Source organism: Oncorhynchus tshawytscha, linkage group LG25, assembly GCF_018296145.1.
Source record: "Oncorhynchus tshawytscha isolate Ot180627B linkage group LG25, Otsh_v2.0, whole genome shotgun sequence".
NCBI lineage: Eukaryota > Metazoa > Chordata > Actinopteri > Salmoniformes > Salmonidae > Oncorhynchus > Oncorhynchus tshawytscha.
This window is the reverse complement of record NC_056453.1, coordinates 13,071,997-13,091,904: the sequence shown is the minus strand read 5'-3', so window position 1 is coordinate 13,091,904 and position 19,908 is coordinate 13,071,997. Positions and strand designations below refer to the sequence as shown.

The following is a 19,908-nucleotide window of genomic DNA, read 5'->3' as shown; positions in this document are numbered from 1 at the left end:
TCCCCAAGGTGTATTTGTAGGCAAATCATTGGAAGATTGACCTAAAGAGACTACATCTACCAGGTGGCCGCTTGGTGTCCTCCGTTGCAATTATTGCGTAATCTCCAGCTGCGTGTATTTTTCGTTTGCTTCGAGGAGAAACACAGCTGCCACAAATGATTTATCATCGAATAGATATGTGAAAAACACCTTGAGGATTGATTCTAAACAACGTTTGCCATGTTTCTGTTGATATTATGGAGTTAATTTGGTAAAAAGTTTGGCGTTGTAGAGACTGCATTTTCGGAGTAATCTTTTTGGAAAAACTGAAAATTTGCTATCTAACTGAGAGTCTCCTCATTGAAAACATCCGAAGTTCTTCAAAGGTAAGTGATTTTATTTGAATGCTTTTCTTGTTTTTGTGAAAATGTTGCCTGCTGAATGCTAGGCTTAATGCTATGCTAGCTATCAATACTCTTACACAAATGCTTGTGTAGCTATGGTTGAAAAGCATATTTTGAAAATCTGAGATGACAGTGTTGTTAACAAAAGGCTAAGCTTGTGAGTGAATATATTTCTTTCATTTCATTTGCGATTTTCATGAATAGTTAACGTTGCGTTATGGTAATGAGCTTGAGGCTATAATTACGCTCCCGGATACGGGATTGCTCGACGCTAGAGGTTAAATCAAAAATACAAATTTGAATCACCAATCAACTTATAATTGCAACTCTTGATAACTCTATAAGGAAATAATAGTATCTCATAAAGTAATGGTAAAATAGAATAGAAACTGGGGTTTCTCATTCCTTTTATAATTAAATCCCACCTGTTTCGATCATTTCTAGTGAGATTGATCAGGCCTCACCAGAAAGTCAGGATACCCGGCATTCGACAAGATTGGATATATCCTCTCCCTTTTCTTTTCCTGTCCTTACGAAACCATTTAAAAACCGTCCAAACATTTACATCCCTTTTCCATACCCAATTTAAAACTGAATTGAAAAGACCCCCAAAAATTAACTCCACAGTATCAACACCACTAACACATTATCATAATCAGTCATTTGTGTGTGAGTGCTGGTGTGTGTGTTTGCTAAACCATAGGTCACAAACACACATGAACTGGCCTTACTGATCTGAGAAAGTGTACACTTTGTTAGCATTTACTATGCTACATCTTCATCAGCAATCTGAACATATTAATTATAAACCAAACATGATAATGGTAATTCCCCTGTCCTTACTCCAATCATTAAATGTTTGTTTTAATCCACCCCATAATTTATTTATCTTTTATTTAGCATGTACTACCCTTAAACTCTGCGACTTTATCTCACCACCGAGTCCACCATCACCACCGCACCCCACTAACTAGCTACAGTAGCAATTTCACACCGGTTACACTCACTCCCCTTTTGACCTCCTCCTTTCAGAATAAGACAACATAAAATGTAAATCTATTTCATAATAAAACCACATAAAATGTCTTATGAGATTTTTAAAAAACTAGTTTTTCTGAGTTTGCAAGGAGTGTTTGTCCAGCTAATTTAAATTTTCTACCTCTTTAGAATCTATTCCCCTGGCATTTTGCCTAGATTCTTCAACCCAAAATACTTTTTACTGTGGCAAATTTAGCCAATTTCTCATCATAAGGAATCTGCAATATTTGATCCTGTCATCTATTAAAAAGTTGGGTAAGACATGATCTCATACGTCTTCCTTCACATAGAAACTGTAATCTCTATGAACCACTATCGATCGAACCAATGCCATATGTGAAAGTTCCTGTCCTGCTACTTTCCGGAGGATTCGTTATTACTCTTTTGATAAAGATGCAAACACTTGCATAGAGGCATTTCCTGTGCAGCAGGCTCCATTCCCACACTCATTCTTCCAATGTCCGATAGCTCCCTGTTTTAGATGTGGGGCTATCTCCTTACGCTTTGTTTTTTCGCTATGTTTGTTTGTCTTACCTTGGCCATTGAAACCACTGTTAGTTACTTTCACTGTGGCCATATTAACCCCTCGCACATCTGCGAAGTGAGCAGAGTTATATTCCACTCTCAAAACATCTTGCTCTATTTCATCCACAACCCCCATAATTATAATTTTGATCACAGGTTTCAAACCTGCCATCAAAGCCGGAGTACAAATTCTGTCAATGCAGCTGAGTACCTCAACTAATTTCCCATATTCGAGCCAAATTGGTATAATGCTCTTGCTCTTCTTTCAGTGCCTCCATGGTTTAATTAAAATCCTTGAGCTCCACATCACAGGGGAAATTGGGGATGTCTGTCGCCATATCAATAGTTATTATTCTTAAACCTCTTCCCGACGTTGTCCAAGATGTTTTAGATTTATTTTTTTCCCATCTATAATACACACCTTCTACTAACTATTTTTCAAGGTAGCACTACCCACTTCCATGGAGAATAGTTATTTGTGCCTATTAATTGGTCACAGTACTTAATACCTTGTATTATAACCAATACTATAGCGTTTGCAAATGTATTATTGGAGAAATCGGATTACTTAATGTCTTATTCCAGTATTGTGCCTCAAATATTTTTGTTAATAACACACATTACCAAAATGATTCACACTTGTCTTCCTATTTCCACATAATCTGTCATGGTTCACCACCCCAACAGGGCATACAACCAACCTCTCTTTATTGCTACTGCTAATACACCCAAATCCAACAGTGTTCGAATATCTTATTGCTTTTCTTTTAACCCTGAATGGCAACTTTTTATCCTAGTACACAAGCATGTCACTTTATCCATCCACCCAGCCGCATGGCCTTTGCGGCTGGCCTTTTCACCCTCTCATTACAGGTTTAGCAGGGAACCAACCCCACCAAGGTTTTACCCACTAGGACTTACCCTTCGCAAGTTCCAGCCTGCTCAGGCTTACCTTCCGGGACTCACCCTATTCTTATAGTCATATGAACTAACCCACTCGGGATTTACCCCCTAGGACTTACCCTACAGGTACCAGCCTGCTCGAGTTTACCTTCCGGGACTTAGCCTGTACTTTATAGTACTAGCAGGAACCAACCTACTATATACCACAAAGCTACGACTGATCGTAACACAATGGGCCTACTGAATGAACGTAGGCTTTCTAGCTCCGTATTCCTATAATTGTTCAGCCAATGATTCTCATCTCCCCAAGGAGTCAAAATGAGTGGAAACAGTTGTAGGAACTGTGCCTACCTTGTTTGTTGCCAGCTCCTGCTCCACTGATCTGGACTCTCTGGTTTGACTACAAATCGTGGCGAACCCTGCTCGCAGCGCCAACTGTTAGGTTCTAATTCTCTGAGTAAAAAACTCAATGGACAGTATGAAAGGTTAACCAAGTTTATTCTTCCCAGAATGTCAATACAGCTGCATTAGACAAAAACATTTTCATACAAGCACTGATATTTAATCCTTCCTCCTAGGCTGAGTCTCCTCCTACACATCTGTACAAACATTGTGTCTTTACTGCTAGGCAGGACACTAAGTGATACGGGCCATAAACTTTTGTTTCTCCCTTAACGTCACCTGACCTGACCTCGACCCCCCCCTTCATCACTAATCCATGGCTCTCTCCCCTTATCAATTCCTGCCACGTGATCACTTCCCTGCACTCAATATTCATATTCTCAGAACCCAACAGCAGAAAACACCATTATCCAAAGTGACCGCAAATGCAAATATGCATGTACTGCTTTTATTCTGAAGGTGCATTTCTATGGTGAAAATGGTCTTCCCCAAACGTGAAATTCATGCGCTGCTTATAGGCCAGTAGGCTCTACATCTCTTGGAAAGAGGATTAATGTGCTTAATTTTAAGAAGTTATTTGGCCACTTTAGTTGTGATACAAACCTTATTAAAACATATAGGCCTGTGGGCTAGGCTACATGAGGTGTGCGATTAGAAAAAGGTCGCAAAAAAAGGCATTGTTTCTTATGCTGGGCATCATTCACAAGTGATAATATATCATTCTCAACTGATAGGCTAATATTGTCACCCATCAGACTATTTTTGATTTAATCTTTACATATACTAAATCATATATGTGTGACATTTGTTTTGATTAAGAATGGACCATTATCATGCACCTGTATCAAAACAGGGGCAGCGGAAAGAATACATCATCTATGCACTTAAATAGCGAATGGAGGACACTTTTCCTCGTGGTTTATTTTCATGCCAGCCAGGTAGGCTATATTCCTGTTGTAAATATATGCAATGTGCTTAATATTAGGAACGTTGAGAAATAAATATAGTAGGCCTAGCCTATAGAAAGCCGATGGGATCCTCGTCTGTTTATTAGCAGCCATCACTTTGTTTTCTCCCGCAATTGCATAGCCTATAGAAATGTTGCGCAACATGAGCTCATGGGCTCTCATGAAGTGTTTGATTAGATTTTCAAATACATTTGCATTGATGTCAGAGTGATTAGAGGAACAATAGAGTGCTGAGTACCCGGCAGTTAGCAAGTTTGATAGGCTACTAATGACTATCAGCAGCATCAGAGCTTGGAGAAGCCTGTGGAATTTGACTGCCTTCATGACTCGTGACCGACGGTGTGGCGGTAATAGGGTCACCGCAACAGCCCTAGGCGTAAGTAAAAGGCTCTGTTGTGATGAAGAGAACTTGTTGATTGGTCTATTCTGTCATCCTCAGCTATCTGTTGGAATCATTTCCTTCATGTTGGCCAGTTAACAGAGCACCACCTCAAAGGGATAATTTTCATTTATATCATAGCGAGAGCATTAAAGCAAATAAAGCAAGGCAGACATGACTTCTATGATATCAGTTAGTACTAGAATTGGTTTTCAAAGATCAAAATAAAATGTTAATGTTTTCATAATGTTTAAAAATAAATGAATATAGGACAAATGGTTTATAATACTGGCACATGCAAATGCACTGTACGGGTTATCTATCATCACATGCCCGTGAATCATAGAAACAAACATATGTAAACCATATTTCTTTATTAAAGATTAAGAAACTCCAAGCAGCATATTCATAAATAAAATAAGAGTCTCCCTTAGATGTACTTTTACAGACTATATGGTATGATAGCTTTCTATAATATTTTCTTTAATATTGTGGTGTGGCCATTGATACAGTAACCGGGTGGGGGGGGTATACAGTAAGGCAGTGAAACACACTAAACCCTTACAGTACAGTAACGTGGGACTTCCTTTTCACCACTGTTAGCTGATCAGAGCCACAGGTTGTATGCAGAACACAGTGTAAAATGAGATCACTTTGGTTCACATTAGTAAGTACTTGTACTTGTACAAAATATACAGGCTTTACAACCTCGCCAATTTTGTTCGAGAAGCATGAGCGGAGAACGGGTGATGCGAAACATGATTCTCTCACTTTGAGGTATGGTAGTTCGGTTTATTCTCATGACATCACTTAATTATCGTTCTTTGCTTTCCCTCAATGGCTCTGCAGGGAAATTGGTTACATTTTCCAAGAGGTACGGACAATCCAGTAAATGAAAACCTTTTTAACAGTATGAGTATAGATCACCTATCAGTACTCCTGGTACACGTTGTATTGTGCATATAGGATGTGACGAACGACAACACAATATAACCACTGAGATTGACATTCACTATCTCACTTCCTAGCAATGAGTTTTCCAGAATGACAGGCTAAAGGAAATAAACAGAAATAAAAAGTATACTGCAGGACATAATTGCATTTTAATTGCACTTATGAAAGTCTTGGTAAAGTTTTGCAGTTCATCTTCAGTTGGAAATGTGACATAAACTGCTGCTCTGCAATGTGCCCAGGTTAATTGATGGGGAAATTCTGTTTGTTTTATGAACAGAGCTCCATCAGAATTTAGACATTAGGATATGCCACCTGAACTGCTATTACCAACACTAATAGTTCATGATTTTGATATCACTCTTATCTTCCATCTTCCTTGGTGATAATTGCTCTATTACAAATGATAAATATGAGATATTATATATCTACTTTTCTCCCTCTGCAGTTCAAAAGATTTCACTGCTCTGAAAGGAGAACCGGTATACAGCTTTTCAACAATAAATCCTTAAGTACGAAATGAATACATCTATTTTTTCCTAAAATGAGCCTTTTTTTTGTTAAATGTAAAAATAAAAGTTTTGTTTTAAACATCCCTCCCACTCAATCAAGGAAACATGTAGCATACACTGGAAGGGGCATGATTCAATCATGATTTATGTCAGATTCCTTTTGAACATTCCCTTAGCGTGGCTGATGTTATGCTGTACACGGCACAAGTACCACTAGGACTGCCTTTCTTTGCTGTTGGGGGCTGACTGAGACTGTATCTCCCTCTGTCTTTGACAACATAGGGCTGAAATTGAACTTAATGAAGTACCATCCATTTCATAAATCTGTAGAACTCATGAGAAACAATGTTTACTTCAGTTTCAGCCTTAAACAATGATTCAACAAGACTTTAAGTTAGAAAAAGAAGGAAAAAAAACCTTGAAAAATGTATATATGTCTTACAAACAAAATGATTCCATCTATTTGGAATATTCTTATCTGATACTGAAGTATAAGGTTGTTAAAGAGGTGCATAACAGTTGGAGTTCAACATTATGTCCTATGGTGAATGGTAATCTAAGAATGAACTGTGGAGAGACATTTTTCGGCACTTAGAAAACAATCACAATGAATTTGCGTCATTATTCATATAGAACAAAATTTACAAAGCCATTCAAACAGTCATTTTTTTTACTTTTTTTTTCATATTATTTAGTTTTTTTATAACTCAACTTGAAAAATTGAGAATATTCAAAATACACTTTAACTTCACTTCGTTCTCTCAGTATTTACAAATATATACAAAAAAATTTGCTTTTCCTTTGATGTCGGTTGTTCAACAGGTAATAAAAATCTCTTATTTCTCTTGTTTGCACACTTTCCCAATTTTTTTATTTTTTTATTTTTCCCCCCACAAATAATACCCCACAAAAATCAGGTGAGGGGTAGGAGATGTGACGTTGAGGCACCATCAGATGGATGTACTGTGGGTGGGCTCAATGGCTTCTGGGATGGGTCCTCCGGGAACTCCCTGGTATGACATTGGCATGGGTGTCTTGGCGGGACTCAGTCGGAACAGACCCCCGTTGGGAGCTCTGTGTTTGCACTGAATGGAGGGGATGGTGGAGCTGCTGGGGGGGTGGTGGGGGAGTGTGCTGCCAGGGCCCTGAGCTAGTGTCCGACCCAGGCCCACCCCATGGCCCTCCCCCGGGAGATAGGTGCTCACAGACAGGCCCCTGCCCGGGTAGTCCCGCACAGACTCCAGCTGCCGGCTGGGCTGCATGCTGTCGATGTCCAGCGCAGAGATCTCGATAGACGGGCCAGGGATCTGCTTGTGTGCCATGTCCTCGTCCATAAGACTGTTCATACGCCGATGCACCTGTTCCAGATTCACCTCCTTGTCCTAGAGGGTGAAAGAGAGAGGGGGAGGAAGGGACACAGAGGCTGAGATGGGCTGTTCTCCATGGGATTCTCAGGCTTTTCACCAGCTCCATGCATTTAGGTTCCCTCTCCTCTTCCTTAGCTTTTTTGAGGTGGTTTGTTTCCCAAGCCTCTGAGTGTTTCACTCAACATGCTGATTGAGTAATGTCTGTTTTAAGTGCCCAATTGGAATTGAGGTGACTCAATTACAGGTGTATAGAATGTGCACCTTGAAATCAAACTTGGCCAGTGGACATAGACAGTTTGATGTTTAGTAAGAGGTGTCAAATCTTTGACAGACGACACCAATGCTGGAGCCAAGCTACATCCTAACCTCTACTGACTGATCTGGGGCACCATGTAACCTTAGGCTTCATTGCTGATGCTACAGTATATTGAAGTAAAGTTGAGATAATGTATTGGTGTCCTGTTTAGATGGCCACATATGGGCTTTTACAGTGTCCGTTCTACCTCTCAATAGTGCTGAGCGATTAGTGCTTGGTTCAATTTCTATTTTGTTATAAAAAAATTATCACCCGTCTTCGGTTTTTAAAAAAGAATAAAAATTGTTATATATTAAACGCACTATGCATTATGTGGTTAATGTGCCCATTACAACCATAATTCATTCACATTACTTTAATAAAATATTTGTTTTATTTGATGACTGTATTTCATTCCAAGTCATCATCTAATCTCTATAGAGCTGCTGCCTGTCTGACAAAATCACAATTTTAGTAGTTCTGCAAAGTAAATAAGGCATACTTTTATGACTGCTGAATACCAACTATCACTCACTTAGATCTTGTATTTTCAGGTAGAGATACCTCGCAAAGCAACTGCTCTCTATCCCTCTCGCACCTTCTCTCTTCTCTCCATCAAAGAGGTCTCTGTGTCTGCTCCACACAGACCGGACAAGTAAACGGGTGCGCAATGTATTATGGTCATTGTAGTTAATTACCAGGTGTTCTGCGCTAAACTACGAAGAATATTGGCCTATTGGAAACTACAACTCCCTACTACATCGCACAGTTCGAGCTTGATCTGATTTATCTCTACAGAAACTGAGCAGAAAAAAATGAAATGGAATTCAAATAATTAAACTGACTTTGGACAATTAGTTATTTAAAAAAACGAAAAATAACCAACATTTTGGTTGATCGCTCAGCACTACCGCTCAATCAATGACTTACTGATGTTGGCCAGGTGAATCGATCTGATATCAGATCAATATATTTAATACATCTGAGCTGCTGAGGCTGACAGATGTATGTGTCTTTGGATGACTGTAGTTATGCATACGTGTTATAAGCTAATTGACGCTTCAGGTCCTTGGCTGACAAAAAAATGCTACATTGGGACATTGAAAGGTAGAGGACAAAACATACTTCAGGGTAGCAGGTATCACTAGCCAATCAGGAGACGTGTCCTAGCACTTGGAGGCTACACTAGACTATTGCAAATGGCTACTTTGGAGGCAGGCATAACTTGGCTCCAGTCATGGTCTGACTCAGCGATGATATTAGTAAAAAAAACTGAATATGGAGACAAAATCCAAGTTGATCCTTATGTGCAGTACATATACCAGACAACAAACTGCAAAGGTTAAGATTCTATATGTGGAGCACAAATCCCAACCAATGAAAATAAGACATGTTTTGGAATGGAAGACATTATCAGAAATGTGTTTCTACGAAGACCAACGATGATTTGCTATTTTATGCTAGGTAAATCAAATCAAATCAAATCAAAGGTACAGAAATACCTTGAAATCAACTGACTCCTCTCGTAATGACACACTGTGTGTGTTAGTCATTTGACCATCAGAAGCCATGACCTTTCAATGGGATCAGTGCGACATCAAATTTACTCTTCCTCTTGTCAATATCAACTGCCTGTCATAAGCACATTATGCCATCATAACACAACACAGAGGAGGTCCTAAATGCTAAGGCATTTAGTCAATCTTGATCGACCAATGTATTTTTTTTTTTTTACATTTCTTTTTATTTAACCTTTATTTAACTAGGCAAGTCAATTAAGAACAAATTCTTATTCACAATGACAGCCTTCATCAATGTCAAGTTACAGACAAACAACTGTGTTTCCTCAGTGCTTCCCATATCAGCTCGAGCCTTCCGGAATGTGCAAATGTAATCTTGATTCCATATGTTCTGAAGACTTTATCAACAGAGACGTTGATTGTGGGAATGAATTTACGACGGTATCAACTCTGTATCATAAAAAAAAAAAAACTCTTCAAGCGAATTAAAACATCTCAGCCAAGGCTATTGTTTTAGCAGACTGACGCCGCATTAAAATATGTTTCTAATCTTGTCGCATTGGCAGCACGCCGAAAACAAATAACCGCCTAAAATCAAACCACTGCACCAGTGTTTTAATAAGAGTGTGTTGATTTATATTGAGGGGAAATAACAACATGCTCTGCAGAGTGAAAGCTTTCGTAATGCAAAAACAATTCGTAAAATATCAAACTAGAAAACCACTCTATCCACCCATGGTGGCCTGACACTTGATCGAAGGATTTATCTAGGATTCGAGTAAGCTGTTTTCAAAGTGGCCTCCGTATGCATAAGACTATGATGATTGTGCATGCGTCCTGTATCGTGGCTCATCCCTGTATCACGTCCTGTATCGTGGCTCATCCCTGTCATCCCTATCACGTTCTATACACCACCTTCGTCAGACTTGACGAACCCACTTAGACTTTATGTACGCAAACAGCCGTGACTGCGTATAACATGTGTTATAACAATGTCTGTGAAAGGCATAATAAATACCTTCACAAAGCATCATAGTGAGGTAGTTCATAGAAAATGCCGCTGAATTAACTTCCTCTTATTCCCCCCGTACAATGTTTCTACGTGAGGGTGAGAGACAAGCCCTTGGTCATGCACGCATCCATCCACCACAAAAGCAACTAACCAAAAATGGGGAAGAAACAGAACAACAATCAGAGAATAGAAGATTGCCAGAGATGAGATGCCCCCCCCCATGCCCAATCGGAGAGATCAGAGTGCCTCTTTAATGCAGCAGCACAAATCAGATCTTAGGAGCTCTATTCTGACCTGTGTCAATAGCTTCTGCTTCATCCCAGTCTCTTTCTCTCTCTGTCCAAATGTCCTTCCTCCCTTCCGGTGAAGCAGTGGTAATGTCATTATATGTCAATGGACCAGAAACCCTTGCCAGTCTGTAATCCTTAGTAACCTGCACGAGATCATAGAACAGTCAAGAATAAAAACGTATGGATGTCCACATTGACATATAATTGCAATAAGACGTCACACAGGGAATTTACTAGGGATTATGGACTGGGTTGGACAGATGTAGTGGCTCTTATTGCTGTGCAAACATCCTGTTTCTGCTCACACTTTAGTTTACGGATCCATGTCAAGCCTTAACCTGTCCCATGTCACATGCAAGGGGAGAGTAACTCTCTCATATGAGAGGCCTCGTTAGACATGTTCACACCATCGCAGTAACTTGAGTGGATTAAACTAATACGAGAGGCTTAACGTGAACTGGCAATGAGGTATAAAGGTGTAATCGGTGTCAATCAGTTTAGCAGGCACTTAGCAGGGGAAAGTCTTACGAGAATCAATTAAAATGGTTCTCTGTGGTAGGCAGTGTAAATGTGTTCACAATTCAGGGTAAGGAACTGTGTTGGTAATCAATGGGTTTTTCAGGAACACTAATGTCACGGGGAACTTAAAACAAACTCGATACTGACGTTTTCTCAGAAATGTCATATTTCATATTTGGCTGATTCACATTGACATGAATCAAATAGATACGTGGATCTACTCTGAAATAAGACATTTAAAAAGGTGTTCAAATCTCCCTTTGAAAGTGTAATCCTCTGGGAGGAGTTTTTCAAAAGTTATATATCTCGATTTCACCTATCGGATAGGATTAATTGCATAGAAATTGAATTAACTGAATGGGTATAACCATTCAAGTCAGTGATTTGTCTGTTCTTTTCATTCTATATCTATGCATTTAATCTGGATATAGTTAGTTAATATCCCTACAGAGAATCTTGCTGAATTGAAAATGGCAAAACTTTGTCTGAGTGAAAAAGGTTTTGACAATAATTCAATACAAAGTATGTGACTGGAAAATTTGCTGGGGACTGATGCTCATCACTGCCTGAAATCAGTTGTTCTGACATATTAGTAAGAGACTTGTGAAAAATGCAGGAATAGCTTATCTCAAAAAAAAACATATTGGTTGGGCAGTTTGTTATCCTAAAGGCAGCTTAAGGGTTTATGATTAACATACACCGATGATGTGTGATTAACATACACCGATGATGTGTGATTAACATACACCGATGATGTGATTAACATACAGCGATGATCAAATTCGAAGAGTTTCCAAAAAATATCAATAATCAAGATGGAAATATATTAGTAAGAAAATGATAAGGGGGATTCGTCTTTATCTGTGAGCTGTGTGAGGTACGTATGCCATACAAAAACAGATGGATTTGGTTTCAGAGAAGAGGGGGGATAGATTAGAGGGACCAAATTTGATTTCAATCAGAGCACAATCTATAACTGCGTGTACTGGAGCTCAACTAAATCGGGACTGTGGTCTGCGGCTGGATCCTTAAAGTAGAGTGTGGCAGTGTCCTCCCCCTGCTGCCCTGTCCTCCGGGCTCTGTGCTCGGTCACCTCTTTGGGCTGCTCTTGCCCGCAGCGGTTGCTGTTCCACCACATCTCCAGGCCGGCAACCAGGCAGGCCAGCAGCAGTCCGGCGGCCAGGACACAGAAGACACCGGCAAAGCTGTGCAGCTTCAGGGACCTCCCGTCGGGCGTGGCGTTGGAGTGGCTGTTGAGGTCACAGCGGCCCGTACGCGGCCACCACTTCTGCTTCAGGATGTCCAGGTCTCCTTTTTCCTGCAGCTCCAGGATCCTGCAAGGAGGGGAAATATCTGGGTGTAAGAGACATATGCTTCCTCTGCTTCGCTCAAAACAGGCTGTTGTAAGTTAAGGCTGTCACGCAAAGAATTGAGACTAAGGACTAGGACCCAAGTTGCACATCTACTACTCATATGCTATCATGGCACTAAAGGAAGAATGAAAAATAGACCTGCTTTTATCTTCTGTAGATGACTGCATTCATTTGTGACAATTCCCACAGCACAGCATTTTAAGTGTGATTTGTTTGAATTGTGCCTGCTCAATGAATTAAACCCGACAGTAAACTTCATTAAATGTCAGCTTTACTATTCCTTCATTGCCACAAACGAAATCCAAAGTAAAACAGAGGGAAGAACTGCTTAATTAAAAGAAAAATAGCCGTGGCAAAGAGGACAAGACCATTATCAGAGAACCGCTCCTGTGGGCAAACACTACCGCCACAGCAATTTCTGAGATTAAAAGGAGCCCATGGCGAATTTGTACGGTTATGGATAGACGAGGGTGCGGAAAGAGGGAATGAGAGAGGGAAGGAGAGAGGGAAATGGATTATGATGATGGGAAGGGGGACGGTGGCAAGTAAGAGGAATCCGTCTCTGTAGAGGAGATGACATTCTGGTTCAGCCTGTTATTACCCCCTGAGCAGCCTCCCAGCTGTCCTCGAAGCACATCACACCCCCACCACCCCCACTCTGTTAGCCCTGAATTTCCCAGACGGATATTCATCCAGGCCATCATGAGCGTAGATAGAGAGACAGTGTTCAGTTCAGTGTCGTAGGGATAGGCATTATTGAGGCTCTTCCACGGAGGGACCTCATCCCTTAAACTCTGACCCAGCTCTTCACTTGCTGTGGCCCTGCGTACTGAGTGTGCACTCCGAAGGGCCCTGACGTAGCACACCTCGGAAGAGAGGAGAGGATTTAAGTGTTCCACCGCATTGGTGACTTATCGAAGGTGTGGGCGTGTGGCCTCCAAGAGCCCCAGATCAAACCTGGTTGAAACTGGTTCTGCTTTGCAGAAGGATCACTGTCCCTATCCTAAGACCTGTGTTTTAGTCACTAGAACGGTAGTTCATTCTGGTTGTGGAGTTGGGATGGCACTCAATTCTGTTTATTTTCACTGCGTTGAAGAGAGTTAGATTTCTTATCTAAAAGATAGTGTGACAAAACATTTTGGGTTGTTTTCATGGATGCTTTGGAGCTTTTATAACTGAGAATAATCAAAACAAGATGTTTTGGATGTTTGATTAAGACAGTGATTTTGGGATTCATTTTGGGTAAATCCTTGGCAAATATTATTACACAGTCCTAATTGGACAAATCACGTTGTATTTGTCACATGCTTCGTAACCAAGAGGTGTAGACTAACAGTGAAATGCTTACTTATGGGTGCTTCCCAACGATATAGAGAGAAAAGAAAGAAAAAAAATTACTATAATAGAAAAATAATAATAATAACACAAGGAATAAATACACAATGAGTAAAGATAACTTGGCTATATACACGAGGTACCACTAGCAAGTCGATGTGCGGGGGAACGAGGTAATTGAGTTAGACATGCACATATAGGTAGGGATAAAGTGACTAGGCAACAGGATAGATAATAAACAGGAGCCGCAACATATGTGATGAGTCAAAAAGGGTGAATGCACAGTCTGGGTAGCTATTGGTTAACTATTTAACTATTTACAGTAGCAGCCTTAATGGCTTGTGGGTAGAAGCTGTTCAGGGTCCTGTTGGTCCCAGACTTGGTTCATCGGTACCACTTGCTGTGTCACTGGAGAATTTGACCATTTTTAGGGCCTTCCTCTGACACTGCCTGGTGTTGAGGTCCTGGATGACAGGGAGCTCAGACCAATGGTATACTGGGACTTACGCACTACCCTCTGTAGCGCTGTGTGGTCAGATGCAAAGCAGTTGCCATAACAAGCGGTGATGCAGCCATTCCAGATGTTCTCAAAGGTGCAGCTGTAGAAAATTTTTGAGGATCTGAGGGCCTGTGCCAAATCTTTTCAGCCTCCTGAGGGGGAAGCTGTGTTGTCGTGCCTTCTTCGCGACTGTGTTTGTGTGTGTGTGTGGGCCATGATCATTTCTTAGAGATGTGGACAAGGAGGAACTTGAAGCTCTCTACCCGCTCCACCACAGCCCTGTCGATGTGGATGGGGGCGTACGCATGGAGGGCACAATGACGTTGAACACTGAGCTATAGTCAATGAACAGCATTCTCACATAAGAATTCCTCTTGTCCAGGTGGGCGAGGGAAGTGTGGAGTGCAATAGAGATGGCGGCATCTCTGTATCTGTTGGGGCGGTATGTGAATTGGAGAGGGCCCAGGGTGTCTGGAATGATGGTGTTGATGTGAGCCAGGACCAGCCTTTCAAAGCATTTCATGGCTACATGTGAGTGCTACATGGCAATAGTCATTTAGACAGGTTATCTTGGTGTTCTTGGGCCCAAGGTCTATGGTGGTCTGCTTGAAACATGTAGGTATTACTGACTGGGTCAGGGAGAGTTTGAAAATGTCAGTGAAGGCACTTGCTAGCTGGTCAGCGCATGGTCTGAGTACGCATCCTGGTAGTGTCCCGCTCCTTGAAAGCGGCAGCTGTAGCCTTTAGCTCAGTGCAGATGTTGCCTGTAATCTATGGCTTCTGGTTTGGGATCTGTATGGACAGTCACTGTAGGGCCAATGTCGTCGATGCACTTATTGATGATGCCGGTGACTGATGTAGTAAGCTCCTCAATGTCAACATATTCCAGTCTGTGCAAGCGAAACAGTCCTGTAGCTTACATGTGATTATGGACAGATTTACCCAATCAGCGTCCTGCAACTAATGACCAAAGACTTCCAAACGTTGTGAAAAGTTGACGTCAATGCCCAAGTACAGTATTTAGTTAAACTATCCATTGCAAGCCTTTTTTCATGGAAGTAATTAGCAGAATCATGCTGAATGATTATTCTTTAATCCAAACCAACGCTTGTTATGAATTCATAATAGGTTGATTTCATAAGCCAACTCAGCTGGAACATGCAACGTATTTATTGATTGCAACCTGTGCTGATATAGTAAAACAAATATACATTTTGGATTTAACCTTTATTTAAGCAGGCTAGTCAATTAGACCATATTCTTATTAACAATGATGGCCTTGGCAAGAGACAAAAGGCCTCCTGTGGGAGCGGGGGCTGGGATAAAAGAAATCGTTAAAAAAACAACGTAAGACAAGACGGACAACACAGATAGAAAAAACTGGCAACAGTGTGTGGCATGCAGGTGTGTGTGTGTGTGTGTGTGTGTGTGTGTGTGTGTGTGTGTGTGTGTGTGTGTGTGTGAAGCAACACAACATGCTTCATTACATAAGGCAACACAAACTAGTGAATACTAGGAAGAACTACATGTCTCAACAAACTGCTAACCAATTTGTCCTTTGAACTCCTCCAGGGACACCAGGTCCTGGAGTTTTAGGTTGGCTTGGAGGGAATTCCAAGACCAAGAGAATGAGTAATGGAAAGTCCTTTCGATGCTGTGTTCTAGCTTTCGGGACTCTTAGCATAAAACACGATTGAGATCTGAGCTTATATGTGTTTTCATTTCGTGCTAGAAGAGATGATAGATAAGATGTCAGTTTTCCTAAAATGGCCTTATAAATAAGAATATACCAGTGTTTGAGGCTGCCTGTTGCTAGTGGTGTAAATCCAACAGCAGTGTAGAGATCACAATATTGAGTTAGATGTCTCTGATTGGTGACCAAACGAAGAGCTGCATGATACACAGAGTCAAGAGCCTTCAAACACATGTTGCAGTGATCCCCTACTCTGTAATTCAAATACAACAAGTAGCTCCTCAAGGGCGGTTTAGTGATAAGTAATCCAAACTAAAAGCATTATACAAACCCATTCTAACTGTGCTAAAATACAGTGCATTCGGAAGGTATTCAGACCCCTTACATTTTTCTACATTATGTTACCTTACAGCCTTATTTTCATTAATCTACACACAATATCCCATAAAGACAAAGTGAAAACAGGTTTTTAGACATTTTTTTACATTTATTAAAATAAAAAAACCTCAGAGGAATTGTCTGCCGAGCTCCGTGACAGGATTGTGTCGAGGCATAGATTTGAGGAAGGGTACCAAAAAATGTCTGCAGCATTGAAGGTCCACAAGAACACAGTGGCCTCCATCATTCTTAAACGGAAGACGTTTGGAACCACCAAAACTAGAGCTGGCCGCCCAGCCAAACTGAGCAATCGGGGAAGAAGGGCCTTAGTCAAGCAGGTGACCAAGAACCCAATGGTCACTCTGACAGAGCTCCAGAGTTCCTCTGTGGAGATGGGAGAACCTTCCAGAAGGACAACCATCTCTGCAGCACTCCACCAATCAGGCCATTATAGTAGTGGCCAGACGGAAGCCACTCCTCAGTAAAAGGCACAGGATAGCCCGCTTGGTGTTTTCCAAAAGGCACCTAAACGACTCTCAGACCATGAGAAACAAGATTCTCTGGTCTGATGAAACCAAGATTGAACCCAAGTTTAGCCTAAATGCCAAGTGTCACGTCTGGAGGAAACCTGGCACAATCCCTACGGTGAAGCATGGTGGTGGCAGCATCATGCTGTGGGGATGTTTTTCAGTGGCAGGGACTGGGAGACTAGTCAGGATCGAGGGAAAGATGAACGGAGCAAAGAACAGAGAGATCCTTGATGAAAACCTGCTCCAGAGCGCTCAGGAGCTCAGACTGGGGCGAAGGTTCACCTTCCAACAGGACAACAACCCTAAGAACACAGACAAGACTATGCAGGAGTGGCTTCGGGACAATTCTCTGAATGTCCTTGAGTGGTCCAGCCAGAGCCCAGATTTGAACCCGATTGAAAATCTCTAGAGAGACCTGAAAAAGCTGTGCAGCGACGCTCCATCCAAGCTGACTGAGCTTGAGAGGATCTGCAGAGAAGAATGGGAGAAACTCCCCAAATACAGGTGTGCCAAGCTTGTAGCATCATACCAGAGAAGACTCGAGGCTGTAATCTCAGCCATAGGTGCTTCAACAAAGTACTGAGTAAAGGTTCTGAATACTTATGTAAATGTCATATTTCAGTGTTTTATTTTTTTTATAAATGAGCCAAAAATGATATAAACCAGTTTTTTCTTTGTCATTATGGGGTATTGTGTGTAGATTGATGAGGGAAAAAAACATTTTAATCATTTTAGAATAACGCTGTAACGTAACAAAAAGTGAATGGGTCTGAATACCTTCCAGATGCACTGTATGTCTGATAATATATAATTGAAAGGAGAAATGTAAATATACTGAACAAAAATATAAACACAACATGTCAAGTGTTGGTCCCATGTTTCATGAGCTGAAATAAAAGATCCCAGAAATGTTCCATATGGACAAAAAGTTTATTTCTCAAAAATGTTGTCTATAAATTTGTTCACATCCCTGTTAGTGAGCATTCCTCATTTGACAAGATAATCCATAGATTAAGGCCTAATGAATGTATTTTAATTGACTGTTTTCCTTCTATGAACTGTAACTCAGTAAAATCTTTGAAATTGTTGCATGTTGCGTTTATGTTTTGGTTCAGTGTACATGTGTATATATAACATACAGACAAGGGCATTTACAATCATGCATTAAGCCTCTGTGAATGAGTCTTTAAACTACGGTAACTCCTGACCTTTATAAAGAGCATTTTCACTTATGTTTTTACTACCAAGTGACTTTATAAAAACACTATGTTCGTGGGCCTTGCATTTCCCTCGTCAAATTCCTCCTAAAATGGCTGATTATAACCACTGAATGACCTCTCTGCCAATTACGGCGCTCAATTCCCTCAGGCACCGTCAACCATCAGTGATTATGTTTATGGCTTTTATGAAGCAGAGAAAGTCATTAGGAATCAAAGGATGTGTGCGTTAAACCATATGCACTTAGACTTAGGATATTTCCTCAAGGTGATGGAAGGAAGAGATGGTGGGATGAAAGGAGAGGGAGAAGAGAGGAGAATTGCATACTGTATAGAACTGTTGATAAAATGATGGTATACCTATAATGCATAAATATTGTAATGAAACGAGGGAGTAGCACAGGGTTCCGAGGCGAGACTCGAACTTGCAACCCTAGGGTCGCAAAGCCGGACAAGTCACAGCTGCTCCAAGAAAGCTCCCTTTGGTGAGAGTTAATTGTGCTTCTCAACGCCAGGTTCATTACAATATACACAATATACAAAACGTTAAGAACACCATCTCTTTCCATGACATAGACTGACCAGGTGAATCCAGGTGAAAGCTATGAACCCTTATTGATGTCACTTGTTAAATCGACTTCAACAGGGTAGATGAAGGGGAGGAGACAGGTTAAAGAAGGATTTTTTAAGCATCGAGACAATTGAGACATGGATCATGTATTTGTACCATTCTGAGGGTGAATAGGCAAGACAAAAAAATGTAAGGACCTTTGAACGGTGTACGGGGTATGGGTTTATGTCAAAAACTATAACGCGGCTGGGTTTTTCATGCTCAACAGTTTCCCGCTTGTATAACGAATGGTCCACCACCCAAAGGACATCCAGCCACCTTGACACAACTGTGGGAAGCTTTGGAGTCAACACGGGCCAGCATCCCTGTCGAACGCTTTCGACACCTCGTAGAGTCCATTCCCCGACGAATTGAGGCTGTTCTGAGGGCTAAATGGAGGGGGTGTTTGAGGGGGGTGTGCAACTCAATGTTTTGAATGTTGGTCATGTTTGGTATACTCAGCGTAGATGGTGTATGATGAGGAGAGATGTTGGTGGCATTGCTCACTTCTGGGAGAAGAGGTCTCTGTATGGACTCCCATGCTGCATGGCGATGCCGTAGCCTTTGCTGCTCATGCTGTTTCCTGTGACAGTGATGGTGCAGTCATCGTCCGTCAGTGCGGCGTACTCCACCACAGCCATGTCCCATAGAAAGGCATACGGGCCCTTCTTCGCCTGCAGAGGAATGACAGTCATGACCCAGTTAATGATCCAGATGCTATACATTCTGCCTATATGCAATCATTGTTTTCCATGGTAGAACCTAAAGGATAATAGAAGGCCTACAGGTGGGAATTACTGTGACTATACTGTAGTATACTATACTGTAGTATACTATACTGTAGTATCCTATACTGTAGTATCCCAACTCCATACTTCAATACATTTCCTGTAAAGGTGTCTTTTCTAGTTTCAGTCTCATTGTAGACTGGGCTATTTGCTCATTTGATAGAATAACCTTTTAGCTCAGAGGGCTCTATTTTTGGCTTTCGCCAAGTGTCAAATGTTAGTTAGTTTGCAATGTCATCATGTACAGTAAAAACTGGTGCATTCGCATTTTCCACCCCTTACACCACGTTCAACAATTTACCTGTCTAACATCAGCTCGCTTGCGCTGTGGTGGGGGGGCTGAACTTCCTGATTTAGCCTCAGTTTCAATTCTCATAATCAGGAAATGTGACTGAGAACGATGGGTTTTGGAGGCGTGCTT

General features: G+C 41.2%; 1 protein-coding gene across 3 annotated transcripts in view; it reads right to left on the bottom strand.

The window, feature by feature from the left end:
- Positions 1-6,528: 6,528 nt before the first annotated feature.
- LOC112224244 (glutamate receptor ionotropic, delta-1) overlaps positions 6,529-19,908 on the bottom strand; it is a 417,302-nt gene continuing 403,922 nt past the window's right edge. For 2 of the 3 annotated variants that reach the window (XM_024387684.1, XM_024387686.1), the window contains 4 exons: positions 19,207-19,373; positions 12,158-12,398; positions 10,550-10,688; positions 6,529-7,443 (listed from right to left, as the gene is read on the bottom strand). In XM_024387684.1, coding sequence (XP_024243452.1) covers positions 7,037-7,443; positions 10,550-10,688; positions 12,158-12,398; positions 19,207-19,373 — 954 coding nt within the window. In that variant the 3' untranslated portion in view covers positions 6,529-7,036. The remainder of the gene's footprint in view (positions 7,444-10,549; positions 10,689-12,157; positions 12,399-19,206; positions 19,374-19,908) is intronic. The other variant, XM_024387685.1, reaches the window with a different exon arrangement.